The following is a 23441-nucleotide window of genomic DNA, read 5'->3' as shown; positions in this document are numbered from 1 at the left end:
TTAAAATAGTGGAAGCCCTCAATGTCGCTGCCCATGCGAACATGGCCTTTTGACCACTAGAGGCCTCTGTCATTCTCTATGGTTTCAGCCAATCTGGCAACAACTAGCTAGTAGGAGGCGGCGGCACTGGCAGTTGACACGGCGCACACACTTCTATCTTCAGACATTGGACAGACTCTTCAACATGCTCTTGTGACCATTAATATAAATTGGCCTGACAAATTCAACTATTTGGGGGAAGGGATGATACAAATATACCACTTTGTAGGAAGGAGTAAAGCGACCGTCGGTCATCACTTGCAAATAAACACCCCGGAACTGGTTAGCTAACTAACGTTAGTAACGTTACGCTCAGTTGGCTAGCTTTTTATTGGCAATGTTTACTAGCGTTGGTTGCTAGCTACACAATTGTCAACACGCGTGGAGAATAAACGTTTGGCCTGTGTACTATCAGCAAGACAGCTTGTTCTCAACACCGAAAACTTCACGGCGACCTACCACCACTTGTAGCTCCGAAAATGGCTTCAAGAGGGGGCTTTCCGGCTACTCAGATGAACCCCAGTGTTAACCCCATGAACGCTGGACATGCAGGCGGTGGAATGAGGATGCCAGGAATCCAACAGAATTCGGGTTTTCGAGCCATGAATGCCACTCCTCAGTACCATCAGGTAACTTGTCGAGAGGTTTCCCCTCGGCTAACTTGTAACTAATTGTATATAATATAATTTACCGCGATAACGTTGCTTTATTGGCTAAAATATGGCAAGTAATATTACTTAGTGACAAGTTAGGCAACGTTACTGTATAACGTTATCATGTTACAAAAACAGTGTTGGTTTAGGCTAACTACTAGCTAGTAGCTAGACACTGCTGTGAATGTCAGACAAGTGGCAATGCAGCTACTACAGTTAGAAAATTATTTGGCGTTTCCTATTCATCTGTTGTATATTGATTTTTAATTTAATCTGTCAACTTCCGCATTTCAAGAAAGTGAAAAACTGACCGCGGCATGAGTAGTTGATCATACCTATGTGAAACTAGCCACAATAGTGTCATTTGCGGCTCGCCTTCAAAATAAACGTCCCCCTTTGAAAGTGATTCAAACGGATACAAATAGTGGAATAATGCCGTTTTTGGACTCGATAATGCTAAACAAATTCGGTAATGTTACATAAATTCAACAACATTTTACACAAGTACAAATCTGTTAATTGCACTAACTGTGTTATACTTTATAATTGCATTAGGGCATACTCATGTGCACTGTACAGCCTAACCTATGGATGTTGTACCTATGAAATGGGGTATCAGCCTACTCAGTCATACTCAAATATTAGCGTCTTATCTCTTATTGTGGGACTCTTAACTGCTGTACAGTGCCATATGAATGTCCAATAGACTGACTGGAAGGGTGATTTACCACAGTCGAAATCCGACAGTAAGACCTAAGAAGCTTATATTTGTGTCAACTCTACAGTTGTGTTGCGTGAAACTCCATTTAATGGGTGCACAGTCCATAGGTTAGGCTTTAAACTGCATGTAAATATGCCCCAAATGCAATTCTAAAGTCTAATACATCCAATGTGATTTCATATTAACTAATTGTCTTTTGTTTAATTCATATAAAGATATTCTAGCCTTATCTAGTCCAAATATGGCATGATATCACTATTTTTTTTATCCGTTTGAATTATATTTCAATTGGAAACTTTTATTTTAAAGACCAACTGCAAATTAAACTATTGTGGCTAATCCTTATTATGGCTAGCTTCATACAGCTAATCATACATCACGTGGTTGCTTCCTGACTACTGTCAGTTGTTGGAAAACAATGTTTGCAAATTAACAGGCAGTCGAAATGCAAGCTTTTTCATCACCGCCGTATGCATGACTATATGTACCGTAGCTAGTTCATGCATAATGTGTTAGGCTATGTAATATTGTGTTACTAATACATGGTTCCCCTTTGAAAGATATCAGAACAAACATTGATCACTTCAGCGAAGAAGAATGTTGTCAGTTTGCCATTAATGTAACCCCTTTCTGCCCCCCTGTGCTTTTCATTTCCAGCACCCTGGTATGCCTTCCAACAGGGGGATCCCGATGGGGCCAATTGGGGGCCCTGGACCCTCTTATGGGGGCGGGAACATGCCCTTACGCATAGGAATGGGGCAATCAGCCATGGATGCCTCTCGAAAGCGATTCCTTCAACAACAACCGCAGGGGGGGCTGGGAGGCCCAAGGCGTGGGTGAGTTAGGGGTTGGGTGGACTGTCTGGGGGGCACACAGTCGGTTTTTAAAAGGGGACATCGGGGTTGTTGTAGTAGTAGTGGTGGTGGGGTTTGTGGGGCACCATTGTACAGCATATTGATTAACCATGACTGAGGATTATGGCTGTACAAAAATATATTTGGTCTTGCCAGACATTGGCCTTGTCTGAAATCTGTCATGCCTACTACTTACTAAAACTACACACTATTTACTAATCAAACTACATACTATTTAGAACATACTGCTTCGTAAAAATGAATGCAGTAAGCAACAAATATCAACATACTAGGCTCACCCATCCTGAGAATGCATCATCTAATGTGAAATTGCGCTGATTCCCGCCATTCGTTCATTTGGGTACAACGTGTGCCCTTATCTCATTATCAGCTCTTGTCACACACGTGTGAGTCTGGAAATACTCTTTTCTTCCTCAAAAATGTGCAGCTAGAAAAAAAGCAGAAAGGAAAAGAACATCCTGGAATTAAAAGCATACTCTCTTTTTGAAATGTCGCACACCTAAAAGGCCTACTATTTAGAAAGCTAGTATGATTATTTGAACATGGTTATTGTCTATACCAGGTTATCGTTCTTGGTGAATTACTCAGGCAGTTATTTTTGAATTAATGATGCAGTTTGAATGCTGAATACTTCATGTTATGAAGACATGCAACCTAACTGCACTACTGTCAATGATAATGCATCTGGTAACCCCAACCAATAGAGCACCATGTGATCCCCCACAAACAAGTACAAGCCCTTTATGACCATTAAGTGTACACCACAGTACTAGAAGTCAGCCATGTGGTGGTACATTAATGACACACAAGACAGACGGTCACAGTCTTTAGTGACCTTCCAGGGTCTTTGATAGTGACGGTGGTATAGGGACACTACTGAAAGACTCTTTTGTACCCCTGTCCTCTCAGTCAGTGGTCTGTCTGTTGCTCCACACAGTCTGCTGCACAGAGGAGTTAAAAACAAAGAAGACGTCCCATGACCATGCCCCACTGCCAGACAGAGCCACGTGGACAAGGGCATCTTTTTTTAACTTTTTTTTTTTTACCTCAAAATGGAATGAGGTCATCTGCTTGTAAATGTTCGGGAGGATGGATGTCTGGTGGTTATTTCTATCATTTTGATTTACTGCAAGGGTCTTGTGTTTTTGAATGTAGTTTTCAAAAATACTAAACAAAAATGTAAATGCAACATGCAACAATTTTACTTAATACTACAGTTCATATAAAGAAATCAGTCTGTTGAAATGCATTTATTAGGCCCTAATCTATTGATTTCACATGACTGGGCAGGTTTGTAGCCATGGGTGGGACTGGGGAGCCAGGCCCAGGGAATTAGAATAAGTTTTTCCCCCACACAAAAGGGCTTTTATTACCGACAAAAATACTACTTTGTTTCATCAGCGGTCTGGGTGGCTGGTCTCAGACCATCCCGCAGGGGAAGAAGCCGGTTGTGGAGGTCTTGGGCTGTCGTGGTTACACGTGGTCTGCAGTTGAGGTCGGTTTGGTTGTACTGCCAAATTCTCTAAAATTACGTTGGAGGCGGCTTATGGTAAAGAAATGAACATTCAATTCTCTGGCAACAGCTCTAGTGTTTAATCAGCTTCTTGATATGCCACACTTGTCAGGTTGATGGATTATCTTGGCAAAGGAGAAATGCTCACTAATAGGGTTCTGAACAAATTTGTTCACGTTTTTGCGAAATAAGCTTTTTGTGCATATGGAACATTTCTAGGGTCTTTTATTTCAGCGCATAAAACATGGGACCAACACTTTACATGTTGTGTTTTCTATTTTTACTCAGTATATATTAGATACTTGGCACTTGATTAGCGAGTTGCACCAAGGGCTGAAAGTGAAAGGCTCTCCAAGGCCCTGAATAATTGGATTTACTTGTTAAGCAAGGGTGAGCTAGTTTAATTCGATCAAAGAAAACAAAAGCTTTTGTTGATTAAATTGTGATAAGTGTTAGCCTTTGGGTCCAAAGAGTTGTGAGCCTGAACAGGCATCAGGGTCTTATTCAGTAGGCACGTAGTGGAAGAAAACATATTGAAACGTGGCGGTACCATCTGAAGTCGTCCAATAAGAAACACTATTTTTCTGTTGCAAAACATTTTGGTACGTTTTACCTGAATGAACACATCCCAATCCTCTTGCTTTTCCCTGTGTGGAATAGTGTAGCTATCATCATAAAGGTGTTTCTGTTTAAATAGCCAACATTCTAATTGCCTTACAATATGCCATTAAGGATTAGTGAAGATCTAACACTTTGTCTCGATTTTGCAGCAAAAGGCGCAGGATGGCCGACAAGGTGCTACCACAGAGGGTGAGTATAAACGTTGCCCCCTTGAAAAATAATAGTTTGATCTAAAACCATAGATATGCATACATTATATGGCTCTGGATCGATCCATTTATTCCCGAGGGGAGGAAGACCCCATATCCCCCACATATTGAATCCTCCTTGTTCCAGATACGAGACCTGGTTCCAGAGTCTGAGGCCTATATGGACCTTCTGGCCTTTGAGAGGAAGCTGGACCAGACCATCGCCCGCAAACGCATGGAGATCCAGGAAGCCATCAAAAAGCCCATTACGGTACAGCTCAAACTCATTTGTATGTATGGTATTGTAAGATAATAATCATACATTGATCAATTAACACAATTTGGTCTTCCAGTGTTTCCCCTTAGATTCCTCTTCAGTCAGTATACAAAGGCTCCCGAAGCAAAATCCAGGGCAACATCCATTTTATGTCAAATTATTTTACTCTGTCTAGATCTGCAAAAAAAAATATTTTAGGTCTCTCAGGCAAGAGACCTAGGAAGGGTGGCCTCCCCAACATTGGTATAGGTATGGGAAACACTTTCTTTGTAAGATTGTGATGTGTGCTCTTGTTTACCTCTCCCTCTCAGCAAAAGCGCAAGTTGAGGATCTACATATCCAACACCTACACTCCCGGCAAGCCAGAAGGCGAAGAGGCAGAAAAAGTGTCATCCTGGGAACTAAGGGTGGAGGGAAAACTCCTTGAGGATGTAAGTGAGCCAACGGTGTCTGTTTATCTGACGCCAGTGGTAGCTAGCCTAAAACTTGTGACGTCACCCACCTAAAACCACACAAGACAAATGGAATCGTATTTCTAGCCAAAGCTTAGTCGTAAGTCACAAGCCAGTAGGTATTGTTCATTGTCCACCATGTAGGGAAACATTTTTTTTTTTAAGCGGAGGAAACGATACCTGAATAAAACTGCATCCATAGTGCTTGTTTGTCATACTCATATAACACCATGTTATTTTTGCGATGTACAATCAACACCATATGTAGTTGGACAGAACCTCAAATTTTGCTCTATGCTCCAGCGTTTTGGGTTTTGAGATGTTTCAAGAGGCGACAGTACAAAATGTCACCTCATCGAGGGGATTTTCAAGCATACTGTTTTACCGTTTCGAAATTAAAGCACTTTATACAGTGCCTTCGGAAAGTATTCAGACCCCTTGACTTTAAATTGTTTTTGTTACGTTACAGCCTTATTCTGAAATTGATTAAATCAAAAATCCTCTGCAATCTACACACACTACCCCAAAATGACAAAGGGATAACAGGCATTGATCTGTGGAAGGGTACCAAAACATTTGTCCAGCATTGAAGTTCCAAAGAGTGCCCTCCATTTAAATGGAAGAAGTTTGGAACCACCAAGACTCTTCCTAGAGCTGGCTGCCTGGCCAAACTGAGAAATTGGGGAGAAGGGCCTTGGTCAGGGAGGTGATCAAGAAACCAATGGTCACTCTGACAGAGCTCCAGAGTTCCTCTGTGGAGATGGGAGAACTTTCCAGAAGGACGACCATTTCTGCAGCACTCCACCAATCAGGCCTTTATGGTAGAGGGGCCAGATGGAAGCCACCCCTCAGTAAAAGGCACATGACAGCCCACTTGGCATTTCCTAAAAGGCACCTAAAGACTGACCATGAGAAACAAGTCTCTGGTCTGATGATAACAACATTGAACTCTTTGGCATGAATGCCAAGTGTCATGTCTGGAGGAAACCTGGCACCATCCCTACGGTGAAGTGTGGTGGCAGCATCATGCTGAGGGTATGTTTTTCAGAGGCAGGGACTGGAAGACTTGTCTGGATCAAGGGAAAGCTGAACGGAGCAAAGTCCAGAGAGATTATTGATGAAAACCTCCTCCTGAGTGCTCAGGACCCCAGACTGGGGCGAACGTTCACCTTCCAACAGGACAACGACCTTAAGCACACAGCAAAGACAACACAGGAGTGGCTTTGGGGCAAGTCTCTGAATTTCCTTGAGTGGTCCAGCCAGAGCCTGGACTTGATTTGAATATCTCTGGAAAGACCTGAAAATAGCTGTGCAGCAACGCTTCCCATCCAACCTGACAGAACTTGACAGGATCTGCAAAGAAGAATGGGAGAAACCCCAAATACAGGTGTGCCAAGCTTGTAGCTTCATACCGAAGAAGACTCTAGGCTCTAATCGCTGCCAAAGGTGCTTCGACAAAGTACTGTGTAAAGGGTCTGAATACTTATTCAAGTGTGGTATTGTACGTTTTTTTTATTATAAGTTAGCTAACATTTCTTGCCCTGTTTTTCCTTTGTCATTATGGGTTATCGTGTGTAGATACTGTGTAGAAAAACAATGTGATCAATTTTAGAATAAGGCTGTAACATAACAAAAGGTCTTAATTCCTTCCGAAGTCACTCTATATCTAGTCCGTCCCCCCCCCCCCCATTTGACAAAGTCATAATTATTTGGACAAATTCATTTTAGTAGTAAAAATTGTAGTATTTGGACCCATGTTCCTAGCACGCAATGAGTACATCAAGCTTCTGACTCGACAAACTCGATTTAGGTTTGTGTTTTGAGTTATGTTTTGTCCAATAGGAGCAGAATAGTGATCGATGACCAGAGTGATTTTCTTTCTAAATGAGTAGATAAGATGTTTCTGAACACCTTTTTAAATAAACCTTGATATTCTGAACACCTTTTTAAATAAACCTTGATAATGCCATGATTAAGAAACGTCATGATGAGTGAGGTTGGCCTACAACAAACCATGCTGACCTCTCACCATTACCAATAACAAGGGAGGTAAGCATTTTTCAGTGGGTATGGTCTTTGTGCCTCTACATTTCTCACTCCTCATGATTCATGAATGACTTTCCATAATCATGGTAGAATCCACATTAATTTAGGAGTGTCCAGAAACATCTTCTGCGGGGACTGGGGCTGTGACACAGCATGGTAGCGACACAGCATGGTAGCGATACAGCATGGTAGCGACACCGCATGGTACAAACATTGTTGGCCACAGACAACAGCGCAAATGGCAAGAAGGTAGAGACAACAAGACATCACGCGATGCAGTCACAACTGTCAGTTAGTGTCCACGCTTGAGTCTGAGTGAAGAGCTGGAGATAAAACTGTCCAGTTTGAGTGTTTGTTGCAGCTTGTTCCAGTCACTAGCTGCAGCAAACTGAAAAGATGAGCGACCCAGGTACGTGTGCGCTTTGGAAAACCTTAGGCAGAATGTGAATGGAAGAACGGGTGTTGTATGTGGAGGATTAGTGCTGCAGTAGATATCTCAGTTTAGGGGTTAGTTGATAGTAATTTAACATTTTGTTGATGGTCTATAGACGCTCAATTAACTATCTACAGATGGACTATCCAAATAGTGTCAATGGAATTTTCTGTTGGAAACATTCTGTATAGGAGCCTGCAGCGATTAGACAGAAATGGGACAATTAGGGGCCACACATTAAAGCTGCAGCCATGATCAAAAACCATTAACTGTTATAACCGTTGTAATGCATACATTTCAGAAAATATGTTCCAGCTTTATTTTGGTGCATATGACCTCTCTCGCTTATCTGCGTTACACTCCGAACATAGTGTATGTTGCAACTTTTTATTTGGAGCTGAGATCAAATCTCCACTACAAATGCATCCAACAAGTTTGTAGAGACACAAACTTTATGTAGTCATAACCACATTTCCATACAACCATTTCATGCAGATTTGCCTGACTCATAAAAAAATAAAATAAAAAGTAGTGGCAGGTCTGGTGGAAATTTGGTAGATTGTTGTTGTTGGTGAAATGGATTATGCGACATTTGCGGTGGATATGCTTTTATGCGCAAATATTGATGTTAATTAAAACCATCTCGCTGGGAAGCTTGGAGTCATGAGATTTTAAAATGGGGAGTTGCAGAGTTTATAGGCTGAAATAAGTTTTAAAGTTCATACGTTTATGACTTATGGTGGATAAAGTGCACGATAATGAGCTTTATGCAAATGTACAATAAATATCGATACAGCTGTTTATCTGCAAAAAGTCAGTTTGATGGAAACCAATTTGCCTATTTTTCTTTACATACAGAATTGAGTGACTTTGACCTAATATTATTACTTATTTTGGGGGGAGACTAAGTACATAAAGTGCCTTCATTTCTAAATGGTAATAGGAAACATTTGATCTCAAATAAAAAAATCACAATTGAGCCAAATTCACTATTTTCTTACTTAACTGTCCAAATGCGTATGGTGTTGAGTGTATGCTCACTGCTCAGAAATATTGTTTTCGCTGCTACCATTTCATCTGAATCTAATGCCCCTATTTTTATTTTTTACAATTTACTACCTGAGCCTGTCTCAAAATATTTTAGGCACTTAACTTCAGCATTCTCCAATTCTGTTGGCCTGTGTCCTTGGCTTACACTACCCAGCCAGATGTTTTTTTTCAGTTTTTCTCTCATGTTCCTCTTTTCTCCGAAACAAGGAATTGAAACCATGGCTCGTTCTTTCTGCTACGTGCCATGAGTCGACATGCACCCTTCATACTTCTCATCTTCCAGCTGACAGTCATTGACTGCATCCCAAACGGCTCCCTATATAGTGTTCTACTTTTAACCAGAGCCCTATGGTAGTAGTGCACTATATATGGAATATGGTGCTATTTGGAATGCATGCAATGACTGGCTTGGCTGCAGCCACATTAAAAAGGGGGGGATTTATTTCTTGTTTTCCATTGCCTCAGTGGTTAGAGCGTGTGTAGGAAGGAGAGAGGGAAGGGGTGAGAGGGGACATGTTGCGCAAACCGTCATTGGCAGGGGTGAGTTTTGTTGGGGGGGGTGTAAACTTAGCCAACTTCTCCCAGAATGTTAGATTTTCGCCAGCCACAGCCCCCTGATGTGGTAGGTACCAAACAATGCAGCTGTAGCAAAACACTAAAACCCAACAAAAATACCAGTGTGAATGATTTGTTTTCTTCTATTCTTTCCTCACATTCTTTTCCTAGCCTGGGAAACAGAAGAGGAAGTTTTCGTCCTTCTTTAAGAGTCTGGTCATTGAGCTCGATAAGGAACTGTATGGACCTGATAACCACTTGGTAGAGGTATGAAGGACACCATTACATACTTTGTCAATGACATTGACACCGTTTTTAGAATAGTACCCCTGAACAAGCGTTCAAATTGCCATTACTGTTCAATTGGTCAGACATGAACAAAAAAAGCCTGGGTAATGAAAGGCTTACCGTAATGAAACTCCAATATACAAACACATGTAGCACACAGCCATGTTGATCCTACGAATGGTGTTGGTCCTTATGTAGAGAACGGATTGCACGAAGAAAATCTCAATAAAACCCACGCTAAAGAAGAATAGGTGTTAGTGTGCTGTTTTTTGCACCTTGTCAAGTTCTTTCGGGGACACAACGGGAAATGTTTTGCATCGGGAAAAAGAGAATTTGTTTCTTATTGGACAAGTGCAGTTAGACCCTCCCTGTTTGTCCATTTTTCTACCATTTGGTGCCTAATGAACATGACTGGGTTGTATTCAATAGGCACAAAACAAGCTGAAATGTGGAGGGAGTTGCTAAACTTGTCCAATAAATTGTTTTTAATTTTGTTTGCCAAATGTTTTGCACAAATTAATATGACCCACAGTTCTAAACTCTCTCTGTATTCTCTCAGTGGCACAGGATGCCCACCACCCAGGAGACAGACGGCTTCCAAGTGAAGAGACCAGGGGACGTGAGCGTGAAATGCACCCTGCTCCTAATGCTGGACCACCAGGTATACACACACCCACCAGTGTATATTTTGTGCACTTAAATTTGATTTAGTCTAAGTCTTAGTCACATTTGTCATTTGAATAATGATTTAGTCTAGTTATTGTCAAAATGGCAGTTGGCCATTTTAGTCTACTATAAATGCCCTTTAATTTTAGTCACATCACATTTGTATTGCCTCATTAACCAATAGTAAACATAAAACACTGACTTCGATGTGCACAAACATCCATAGCCTTGTCCTACCAACATTTTTCTGCATAACATCCTATTCTCTTCCCAACAACAGAAATATGACATATACAGTACCAGTCCAAAGTTTGGACACACCTACTCATTCAAGGGTTTTTCTTTATTTTGACTATTTTCTACATTGTAGAATAATAGTGAAGACATCAAAACTATGAAATTTACACATATGGAATCATGTAGTAACCAAGAAAGTGTTAATCAAATCAAAATATATTTTAGATTCTTCAAAGTAGCCACACTTTGCCTTGATGACAGCTTTGCACGCTCTTGGCATTCTCTCAACCAGCTTCACCTGGGATGCTTTTCCAACATTCTTGAAGGAGTTCCCACATATGCTGAGCACTTGTTGGCTGCTTTTCCTTCACTCTGCGGTCCAACTCATCCCAAACCATCTCAGTTGGGTTGAGGTTGGGTGATTGTGGAGGTCAGGTCATCTGAAGCAGCATTCCATCACTCTCCTTGGTCAAATAGCACTTACACACAGCCTAGATGTGTGTTGGATCATTGTCTTATTTTTATTTTTTTAACCTATAGTCCAGGCAGAGGAGGGTCATATAATTTGATGAAATTTCGATATTTCTCAGGCTGTATATCGATGTGCGCTGATGCCGCCCCTCATCTGATTCTCCACTGGGTGCTCAATATCAAGTGTTCCTATAGGCTAATTAGTGTGGTCTCAATCAAGTGATCCATAGCGTATAGGCTACAAAGTGCATGTTTAGAGGGACAGAGCAAAGTTATATTTCTAAGATTGCTGCTGGGATGGTGTAAATAAAACTAGGCTGCATAATACACAGCAATAGATATTCCAACCCTGAGCCCCAGCCTGCTCTGCTATTGCTGATCCAACACTTCTTTTTGTGTGTGTGCTGCTTAACCAATGACTGTGCTACGGTGGCAATTCAGGAGGAGAGTCAAAGGTTTCTTCCTAAAATAATTTTTGATTAGGCCAAGTCCAAAACATTCACGAACAATCTGTTCAGTTTGAGAAGGAGAGTGCGAAGATGAGGAGGGCCGGAGGTCAACTTTGATAGCGTGCTACTGCTATAATAGATTTTTATTAAAAACATTATGTTTTTGACCTCCCAATAAGCTGGTTTCTTTGTCGTTCAGAGGCTGACTTTGCTTGGGAAGTAATCTAATTCTGTCACTATGGATTGATCTAAGCTATTCACCCAGACAGCTTTTTGGGAAACACTTGTGACTTCTGATTGGGTTAAACCACAGAAGAAGAGTAGCCAGCAGTTAAAGCTTACGTTTATCTGTGTAGGTAGGCCTACTTTCTGGGGTGGAAAGGTAAGCCTAACTTTGAAAGTACCATGCTCAGATTCATAATGACGTCTCAGATTAAATTAACTGCGGACAAGACACACACTGATTTGGCATTGTAGAAATATGATAATATGAACACAGGCCTATATCTCAGTCCATTCTTAGCCTGTAATTTTCTGTGGTATTAAAAAGATACTCAACTAATATGTGAAGTTACATAGAATTGCTTAAATGTTTAAAAAAGACAAAAAAAATCTTGGGCCTGCAAATACGATGATTGATTCAGGCAATGTTTTTACTATAAAGGAGATCTTTCCTCCCCTACTCTTGTCCACGGTGGTATGTGAACGCACAACCTTTTGGCCCGCAGCCCTGTGCGCTATAAAAATGCTTACAGAACGAAGAAACGTTTGTAAAACGGCATATCCAAGTCTCTGGTCTGTCTAAGAAGTGAGGGTATGTTCTCTGCTATCCACTTTGTTTGAATTATTATTTTAGGGGAGGGATTAGGCCAAATATATTTCACATTGTTCTACATAGCATAGTTCTATCTGAAAGTTCCAAAACATTGTGTCCTGCTGAACAAGTCTTTGGCTGTTTACACTGCTGCTACTCGCTGTTTTATTATCTATGCGTAGTGACTTTACCCCTACCTACATGTACAAATTTCTTCAACTAACCTTTACCCCCACACATTGACTTGGCTTCCGGTTCCCCCTGTATATAGTCTCATTATTTTGTTACAAAATAATAATAAAAAAATCTACTTTTTAGTTTATATTTTTCATAACTGCATTGTTGGTTAAGGGTTTGTAAGTAAGCATTTCATGGTAAGGTTGTATTCCGCGCATGTGACGAATAAAATTCTTAGATTTATAGTTGGCTAATAAGAACATGACTGAACAAGATGTAGCCTAAACAAATGGTTAACGGTCCAGTCCGCAAGTAGCATAGTCATTGAACTGTCCCGCGCTATGCTTTATGAATGTAAATGCGGCTCGCCAATGCGCTTGGGGGAAAAAACGCAACCGTATTATTGGTCACACCTTTTGAGCGGTAAGGGCTAGAGTCAGGCGGTTTTCTGAGGAAAAGAGGGAGACTTGGCTACAGAACCTGGCTATGAAATGCAGTGGCGAATGTGGGAGGGTTGAGCGAGACGACACATTCAAAGCCAGCCTACTTTTCTATACTTAAGGAGGAGAAAAACACAGCTAGACTGTTAACTATTAAACTCAATGCTGCCATTGTTTTTACTTCGTAAAGCAGCTTGTTTCCTAACCAGTCAAAGGGTAGCTAAATAAAGGCTGGTGGTGGCTGGTTAGCTATGGGGAAGCAAGGGTGTGATCCGAGGCGGCGCCGGAGCAGAGCCTGTCTGCCCACACTCATCGCTTGCTCCCCCGCAGCTCACCAGCTCCAGGCTGTGTGTAGAGTATCCTTCCCACTGTTGGAACAGAGCGGTGCGTCTGTGCTGCTAATATTGATGGTGCTTATCACTGAAAAGATCTCAATCTCTCCAAAAACGAAGTAAATACTGACACACAGAAGTGTAATACGGCATGGTAACACGTAGACATTATACAGTACCAATAAACCAGAGTAGCTGTGGTGAAATGTCACATGCTATCACATGTGTGATGGCAATTTTGTTCATAAAATTGTGATGTGTGTTTTGACTGTTATTACTACGTAGTCACTCAGACGTTATCAGGGTCAAGTTTGCCCGCAGCATACCACCCTGTAACCCATTACTGGTTCAACTCTGAACCTAAGCAGGGTCGGTCCTGGTAGGTCCCTGGATGGGAGACCAGATTCTGCTGGAAGTGGTGTTTTGAAGGGCTTCTGGTCTAAGGAGATCCAAATTGCCCAGGAGAGTGAAGGGGACATTGCCCTACGTAGGGTGCCATCTTTCGGATGGGACTTTAAATGGGTGTCCTGTCATTAAAAATCCCATGGCACTTACCGTAAGAGTAGGGGTGTGAACCCCGTTGTCATGGCTAAATTCCCAACCTGGCCCCATTCCATCATGGCCACCTAATCACCCCCCCCCCATTCCTAATTGGCAGATCACTCCTCACCTCTCCAACTGAATGCTGATGTGTGGTGAGCGTTCTGGCACATAAATGGTCGCCGTGCATCACCCAGGTGGGTGCTACACATTGGTGGTGGATGAGGTGAGTTTCCCCCTACTACGTAAAGCACTGAGTACCGCAGTTGGTAGAAAAGTGCTATATAAATCCAATCAATAATTATTATTAATTAGGCACCAAACCAAAGAGAACTGACTGAAACAGGGAGGGACTAACTGTCCAGTAAGAAACGCACATTTTTGTTTTCCGTTGCAAAATGTTTTAAAAGATTTTCCGTTGCTTTCCGTAATGAACATGATCCTGATAATAGATATGGGGGAAGGTCAACTGAAGGATGCATGGCAGATGTGACTGTCAGCCCTTTCGCAATATGTATTTCATTTTAGGGAAGTGGAGGCGTGCCAATTTTAAAAAGCCAAACTGGCATTACCACATTTGAAGTACTATACTTTCAAACACCTGTTTAATATCTGCATGTTGATTTTGAGGGTTGAATAGTGATGTTTAAATTTCCAGTAACCAACAGAGACGATGTGATGGGAAGTGTGTTCATCTCCCTCCTCCTTTTTCTCCTCTGCATTTTTCCTTCTCCCCTCCCTCCTTTACTTCTTCTTTCACCACCTCCTCTTCACACAGCCCCCACAGTACAAGCTGGACCCAAGACTGGCCCGGCTGCTAGGTGTACACACACAGACACGGGCTAGCATCATGCAGGCGCTGTGGCTCTACATCAAGAACAACAAGCTGCAGGACAGCCACGAGAAGGAGTACATCAACTGCAACCGCTACTTCAGACAGGTGCAAGCCCTTAAATCTTAAAGGGATGACTTACTTATTCATGATGGCACCTAGTGGAGCAAAGGGCCAATTCCTCTCAATTGAACATTGTCAGTGTTGAATTGGATGTCGCCAATGTTTTTTGAGGCCTGCAGAATTATCTTAATGTAGATATAGTATGAACAACAAACCACACAGTTCTAAATCGATTACAGCTCAAATTTAGACCTTTGTGCGATTAAAAACAATAACAAAATGTGTTTTTTTGGGGGGGGGTGAACTGTAATTTAAACATTACTTGTCATGTAGCCTTAGAAAGCAATTGTGAAAGCTCTCAACCATTTGTCAACTTGACATAAATACAACACAAACATGCAGAAATACCAGCAAACAAAAGCAACTCCACAATGAATGAAACTCCTGCGTAGAGCCAATTTAGGTTGGTAGAATGTGTGTGATAACAGTTGTCCTAAAGCAGGGATTTTCAAACATCTCCTCGGGGGCCTCCAGCCGTTAGCAAGTTGGTTCAACTTGTCATCAAGCCCTTGACTCCTGGGAATACAGATATGCATCCGTTTCTCACAGATACCATAAAAATAAATAATAAAAGCGGCGGCCTAAGGCACTGCATCGCTGTGCATGAGGCATCACTACAGACCCGGGTTCGATCCCAGGCTGTGTCACAGACGAAATGGAGACCCATGAGGCGGGACACAATTTGTCGAGCGTCGCCAAGTTAGGAGAGGGTTTTGACAACCGGCATGTCCTAGCGACTCCTTGTGACGGGCTGGGCGCCTGCAAGTGGACTTTGGTCGCTTCCATTTGCTCCGACACATTGGTGCGGCGGCCCCCCGGGTTAAGCGGGCAGTGTGTCAAAAAGCAGTGTTGCTTGGCAGGTTTGTGTTTCGAGGGACGCATAGCTCTCGACTTTCACCTCTCCCGAGTCCGTACGGGAGTTGCAGCGATGGGACAAGACTAAATACCAAGTGGATATCGTAAAAAAAAAAATCCGTTACTGGTGTGACCACCATTTTCCTCATGCAGCGCAAGATCTCCTTTGCATTTGATTGTGGAATGTTGTCCCACTCCTATTCAATGGCTATGCGAAGTTGCTGGATATTGGCGGGAGCTGGAACATGCTGTCTTACACGTCGATCCAGAGCATCACAAACATGCTCAATGGGTGACATGTCTGAGTATGCAGGCATTGGAAGAACTGGGAACTGGGAACTGGAACTGGGTTTTCAGCTTACAGGAATTGTGTACAGATCCTTGCGACATGGGGTCATGCATTATCATGCTGAAACATGAGGTGATGGCTGCGGATGAATGGCATGATAATCTGTTTATTCAAATTAGTATTGATTCAATGCAGTATGTAGCATACTGTTCACAACGTTGACATCAGCAAACTGCTCGCCCACATGACGCCATAGATGTGGTCTGTGGTTGAGGCCAGTTGGACGTACTGCCAAATTCTCTAAAATGACTTTGGAGGCGGCTTATGGTAGAAAAATGTACATTTAATTCTCTGGCATTAGCTCTGGTGGACATTCCTGTAGTCAGCATGGCAATTGCATGCAAGCTCAACACTTGAGACATCTGTGGCATTGTGTTGTATGAGAACTGCACATTTTAGTGGCCTTTTTTATTGTGCCTAGCACAAGGTGCACCGGTGTATTGATCATGCTGTTTAATCAGCTTCTTGATATTCCGTTAACTTGGCAAAGGTGAAATGCTCACAAACAATGTAAACAAATTTGTGTGCAACATTTGAGAGAAATAAGCTTTTTGTTCATATGTACAATTTCTGGCATCTTTTTATTTCAGCTCATGAAACATGGGACCAACACTTTACATGTTGCGTTTATTTTTGTTCAGTGTAGTTCAGGGCTACAACAAAATTGTGAAACATCTGGGGGGTCCCAGGGGAGAGATTTAAAAATAAATAAAAAAAACACTGTCCTAAAGCACAGGTATCAAACTCTTTCCATGGAGGGCCGAGTGTCTACGGGTTTTCACTCCTACCTTGTACTTGAATGATCAATTAAGGTCCCTGATCAGTTTGAAACATATAATATAACACACAAATTAAGAAAATAACAAGACATCAAACTCTGCCTTCCATGGAATGAGTTTGACACCCCTGTCCTAAAGGAATTTTTTTGGGAAATCGAAAAAATAAGCTTTACTTAAACGGTTAACTACCCCTTTAACTTGTCTGAACTGCAGATTTTAGGCTGCACACGTATGCGGTTCTCTGAGATTCCCATGAAGCTGGCTGGCCTGCTGCAGCATCCTGACCCCATCATCATCAATCACATGATCAGGTGTGTATGAGTGGCTAATAACCAAACCCAAATCGACACCTACCCCTTGTGCTTGTATAGATCTGAGCGGAATGGATGGGAATATGCCAAGAGATCTCAAACTTGCGGCCCACAAGCTGCGTTCTTGTTGTGGCCCCCATACTGATATCTAATACCTATTGGAATCGGGCCCTATTGGAAGTGTTCCTAAAACCCATGTTCATTAGTTTATTACCATAGCTTAGTAATATCATAGTCAGGCTAAAGTCTGGGATATCATTTCTTACATCTGTATTTAATCATTTAATGTACGCAAAAAAAAAATGAAAGGGATTTTTCTGTGTTCGTCCCTTAAAACCCGATTACGACTGTCTTAATACGTCTCTGTTCTATTCTCACCACTCTGTAGCGTGGATCCGAACGACCAGAAGAAGACGGCGTGCTACGACATTGACGTGGAGGTGGACGATCCTCTGAAGGCCCAGATGAATAGTTTCCTGTCCTCCACTACCAATCAACAGGAGATCGCCGCCCTGGAAATGAAGGTCGATTTGAATTGAATAAACTTTATTGATCCTTAAGAGGTCTCGAACCCTGACCACTATAATGCCCGACTGTTTCAGACCCTTGCTTTAAGTCAGTGGAATCTTTTGGCAATAACCCTTTCTTTTGAGTGGCTGCAGCCAGCAGTGTCTGCATGTTTTCATTGAGTGACTAATGACGGAACTAGTGAGTAGATATCTTTGTAAATTGGGAGCGCCTCTGTTGCTCAGGTCTTAGTTTGAAGTGCAACGTTTGAGCATCTGCCCATTTCTCTTATTAGGTGATGGATGACGAAATCATTGAATCAACACGGCTAGTGCTTAGCCTGGTCCCAGATAGGATTGTGCTGTATAGCCAAGACAGTTGGCAAGACGTTATAAACGGATCTGGGTACAGGCTTGTTAGGGCTGGCCTTTCCAACTATAAAAACATACAGGTCTTCATGTAATTTCTAGTATCTCATCAGGCATGTCCTCACTCGACTCTTCTCAGATCCACGAGACCATTGAGTCTATTAACCAGCTGAAGACCCAGCGAGACTTCATGTTGAGCTTCAGCAACAACCCGCAGGACTTCATCCAGGACTGGCTCAAGTCCCAGAGTCGAGACCTCAAGGTACTGACCAACTGTAAATACCTTGGCATCAAGGGCTGCATTCCATCCCAAAATGCTGCTCCCTTCCCTCTCTCTCTCTGGTTCTTTTCCGCACACTTCCATAGCCAAATATTTTCACAATGTAAATACAATGACTTGTGCATCTGTCCTACTTAATAGAATGTATGTATAGGAATCCATTGCCTTGAATGTAATGTACACACATGCATATCCTCTTCTCCTTGTTGTGTAGAGGAGATTTGAGATGGTGGACCAAGTTATTTGAGTATTGTACACTTACCTGTAAATGTATTGTTGTTTCTCAGTTGATGACGGACGTGGCAGGTAACCCAGAGGAGGAGAGGAGGACTGAGTTTTACCAGGCCCCCTGGGTGCCAGAAGCTGTGGGCCGATACGTCTACTCTAAGGTAGGAATCCAGCACCATCGGATGGGTGATGGGTCGCAATATTTTTCATTAGGGCTATATTTGTTGTATCCGTGCAGACCAATACAGAGTGTACTATCACTAAAAAGGAACAAGGTTGACACACCTGTATGAATACTTTTAGGATGTTTTATGTAGTTTGGGCTGGTCGACGTTTATAAAGAAATGCTTACCATGCTGTTTCACTGTTAAAGGAATAGTTCACCCAAGTTACACATTGATTTCCTTACCCTGTAAGCGGTATGGATGACTTGGATATTAAAAAAATGCTAATATCGATACCATGACTTGAATGTGATTTGTGTCACGAATGCTAAAATGTTAGCATTTAGAAACCGTACCAAGGAAACTAAATCAAAGCATGGATTTCTGTCATGCCTTGTCCATAGACTGTGAACAGGGTAAGTAAACCAATGTCATTTTTTAAATTTGGGTGAACTATCCCTTTAAAAATATACACATTTCTGTGTTTTAGGTGCAGCAGAGAAGACAGGAGTTGGAGCAGGTGCTGGGAATTCGACTCACCTGAGTCCTTATGGAGCGTAGCTCCCCAATCCACTAAAACAAAACAAGGCACATTTTTAAGATTGTCTTAAACTCCCAGTTTTACATTAATCATATCCAAAACACAACCACAGAACTGGAATCCGCTTCTATCAATTCGCATTGCCTTTTTCAACCACTTTGTAATAGCATATGTTTATATATATATATATATATATATATATATATATATATATATATATATATTATTCTATAACTATTGCAGCTAATGTGTCTTTCAATCACAAAGCCTTATGTCCTTATGGGAATGGTTTGGTGCAATGGTTTCAGCAGGGTAAAGGCTTTTGAGTACTTGGCTGGTATCTGTTAGTAGCATTTTTTTTTTTTTCAAAGTAATTACTTTGAGACCAAAGTAATGATTTTACATGGTCTTGCTTATAGTCTCGTCTTTCTCCACATTACGAGGGATACTGTTTGACAGCCAGCTGATTCAAATATTTGCCTTTTTATAATATTGCAAGATGTACAAATGAGTTTGTAGCTTTCTTCCCACATTTTGCTTATGATGTCTTAACTTGAGTCAAAACAACTTGACAGTACCAATGCTTATGTGCCATTTTGTTCTGTGTTTTTACCATAGTTTTTCAAAGCTATGGAGATGATTTAGTTAGGGGAAAGTAGCTAAAGCCTAGTAGCCTTTACACAAACAACGCTTGTTAGAAATACAGAATAATATCCTAGAATCCATGTTTGGACAGGACACTCAGGAAATCGTAGTGCTGGTAAAGGGGCTGTTCTATTTGCTAGGAAAGGAGCCCACTTTGTCCAGCTGTTTCAGTCCATTTGGATTTGTGTTTCTCTGTTCACATGCTGTTTTGATAGGTTGTTAGCGTATTTCACTGTCTGAATTCCAAGGGGGTGGAAGATTGGCAGTTTGGGTGGGTGCAAGGGGGTCTCCCTTGCACCCACCCAAAGGAATACTTTGGGATTTTGGCAATGAAGCCTTCTACTTCCCAAGAGTCAGATGAACTAATTGATACCGTTTGTCTCTGCATCCAGTATAAGGAAGTTAGAGGTAGTATAGCGAGCCACTGATAACTAGCGTTAGCGCAGTGACTGGAAGATTATATGGTATCTACTAGCATGCTAATAGTTTCCATATACTTCCAGGCATTGCGCTAATGCTAGTTAGCAACTTCCAAACTGCACGCAGGAACATAACAGGGTATCCACAAGTTCATCTGACTCTGGGGAAGTAGATAAAGGGCTTCATTGCCAAAATCCTGAAGTATCACTTTAACTTAATTTAGGAAGACTGAAACTGTTATTTGAATTAGTAGTACTTCACAATGTGCATATGGTTGTCCACCATTGTATTTTCATGTAAGTCTTAAAAGGATAATCCACCACAAATTCCTATGATTAACAGTTAAATAACACTATGTAATGAAAAATAATGCCAGTCTATATCGGCATGTGAGGTAGCTAGCTACCTGTAAAATCACCTAGAGAAACTACACTGTCAATTTAGGAGTCTTAAACAGAGTTAACTTGCAGTTCGTCTCTGCCCAGAGCTTCATACAGTCATTGGCCCACAGCAAGTGCAGAGAATGTTGCTATGGCAACTATGGCCCTTTCCCACAGACACACAGGGTGCATTGCGATATGGTACTTGAAGGAGAAACTGGGTTGAATAATTTGGTACACTGTTTAGATTGAGCACATCTAAGCAAAATATGTACTTTGTGATGCTGGTATAAATGGATGGATGTGTTCTAGAGAAGTATGCCCATACCATCTATTGGCAGATTTGGTGATCTGGAGTGCAGGTAATTGTTTTAAAAAGCGCTATTAAATGTAATTGGGGATAACACTATCTCCAATGACAAGAACCATGTAGCTATGATACGTTCCTACACGATTTTCACAGACTGACCACTTAGGAGTTCAATCATTTGGCCATTTTTATTTTACCCACTGGTAGAACAGGCTTTCCCCAAATTGACAGGCTTTACATGACTTTAATTTCTGGGGTTGGATTATCCCTTTAATCAATACTGAACAAAAATGTAAACGCAACATTTTAATAATAGTAATAATTTTCTACGTTTTTATTGAGTTACAGTTCATATAAGGAAATTAGTCAATTGAAATAAATAAATGAGGCCCTAATCTATGGATTTCACATGACTGGGCCAGGTGTGCAGCCATTTGGTGGGCCTGGGAAGGCATAGGCCCACCCACTGGGGAGCCAGGCCCAGCCAATCAGAATGAGTTTTCCCCCACTAAAGGGCTTTATTACAGATGATCCTGCAGATGAAGAAGCTCGATGTGGCGTTCCTGGGCTGGCGTGGTTACATGTGGTTGTGAGGCCGGTTGGATGTACTGCCAAATGATCTAAAAAAAACAAACAACATTACATTCCTGCACTCAGCATGCTCCCTCAACTTGAGACATCTGTGGCGTTGTGTGACAACTGCACATTTTAAAGTGGTATTTTATTGTACCCTACACAAGGTGTACCTGTGTAATGATCATGCTGTTTAATCAGCTTCTTGATTTGTCACACCTGTCAGATGGCTGGATTATCTTGGCAAAGGAAAAATGCTCACTAACTGGGACATGCAGAAACTGAGAGAAATCAGCTTTTTGTTTCAAGCTCATGAAACACTTTCTGTGTTGTTGTTTTTTCAGTGTAGCTTGAATGTTTTATATGCAGGTTTTTACTTTAGGAAAATGTCTAAATGCCTATGAACGTTCCAAGACTCTGATTTGTCAGTGCCAAAATTGTTCTTGTGAAAGAGAGCAATTACGTTTCAAGGAATCTCACTGCTGTGCCTGTTCTGCTTGATTTTCTACGATATCTTTGTAGAAGTTTGCATGTTTTTGTATCCTCAATTTTAAGCTTTTATACAATTATACTCGGGGGGTGCCTTTGGAATATTTCATAAAATAAATATACTTGAAGAAACAATTCTATGTATTTATTTGGACAGTAAACCTTACACATTTTTGGTCTCTATTCTCCAGCATTTTGGATTTGAGATGTTTTATGAGGCAACAGTACAGAATGTCACTTTTTTTTATTTGAGTGTGTATTCATACATCTGTTTTAGAAATGAAATCACTCTGTATATAGTCCCCCATTTTGAAGGTGTCATAAGTATTTGGACAAATTCACTTAATATATTAAAGTAGTCAAGTGAAGTATTTGGTCCCATATTCCTAGCATGCAATGACATCAAGCTCGTCGAACATCTCATTCCAAAATCATGGGCATTGATGTGGAGTTGGTCCTCCCTTTTGCTGCTATAACAGCCTCCACCTCTTCTGGGAAGGCTTTCCACTAGATGTTGGAACATTACAGCAGGGACTTGCTCCCATTCAGCCAGAAGCGCATTAGTGAGGTCATGCACTGATGTTGGGCAATTAGGCCTGGTTCGCAGTCGGTGTTCCAATTCATCCCAAAGGTATTCGATGGGGTTGAGGTCAGGACTTTGCAGGCCAGTCAAGTTCTTCCACACCGATCTCGACAAATCATTTCTGTATGGACCTCGCTTTGTGCACAGGGGTATTGTCATGCTGAAACAGGAAAGGGCCTTGCCCAAACTGTTGCCACAAAGTTGGAAGCAAAGAATCTAGAATGTCATTGCATGCTATTGCATTAAGATCTCCCATCACTGGAACTAAGGGGTCTAGCCCGAACCATGAAAAACAGCCCCAGACCATTATTCCTCCACCACCAAACTTTAGTTGGCATTCTGCATTGGGGTAAGTAGTTTATTTCCTTGCATCCGCCAAACTCTGATTCGTCTGTTGGACTGCCAGATGGTGAAGCGTGATTCATCACTCCAGAGAACGCATTTCCACTGCTCTAGAGTCGAATGGCGGCAAGCTTTATAGCACTCCAGCCGGCACTTTGGAATTGCACACGGTGATCTTAGGCTTGTGTGCGGCTGCTCGGCCATGGAAACCCATTTCAAGAAGCTCCCGACAAACAGTTAGTGCTGATATTGCTTTGAGGCAGTTTGGAACTCAAGAGTAAGTGTTGCAACCGAGGGACAAACTATTTTTACGCACTTCAGCACTCGGCAGTCCCTTTCTGTGAGCTTGTGTGAGTTACCACTTCATGGCTGAGCCATTGTTGCTCCTCAACATTTCTCTTCACAATAACAGCACTTACAGTTGACCGGGACAGCTCTAGCAGGGCAGACATGTTATGAACTGACTAGTTGGAAAGGTAGCATCCTATGACAGTGCCATGTTAAGTCACTGAGCTCTTCTGTAAG

General features: G+C 41.7%; 1 protein-coding gene across 1 annotated transcript; it reads left to right on the top strand.

The window, feature by feature from the left end:
* The first annotated feature begins 90 nt into the window (after positions 1-90).
* Positions 91-22126, top strand: smarcd2 (SWI/SNF related, matrix associated, actin dependent regulator of chromatin, subfamily d, member 2). Its single transcript, XM_029629674.2, has 13 exons — positions 91-668; positions 2071-2249; positions 4572-4611; positions 4759-4881; positions 5199-5318; positions 9595-9690; positions 10271-10372; positions 14616-14777; positions 16989-17086; positions 17475-17610; positions 18101-18223; positions 18529-18630; positions 19124-22126. Exons 1-13 carry the CDS (start codon positions 519-521, stop codon positions 19175-19177), a joined length of 1485 nt encoding a protein of 494 aa, XP_029485534.1. The 5' UTR covers positions 91-518; the 3' UTR covers positions 19178-22126.
* The last annotated feature ends 1315 nt before the right edge of the window (positions 22127-23441 follow it).

The sequence above is a fragment of the Oncorhynchus nerka genome, linkage group LG23 (assembly GCF_034236695.1).
Source record: "Oncorhynchus nerka isolate Pitt River linkage group LG23, Oner_Uvic_2.0, whole genome shotgun sequence".
NCBI classification, from domain to species: domain Eukaryota; kingdom Metazoa; phylum Chordata; class Actinopteri; order Salmoniformes; family Salmonidae; genus Oncorhynchus; species Oncorhynchus nerka.
The sequence above is the reverse complement of the archived record's forward strand: the minus strand, read 5'-3'. Positions and strand labels throughout refer to the sequence as shown.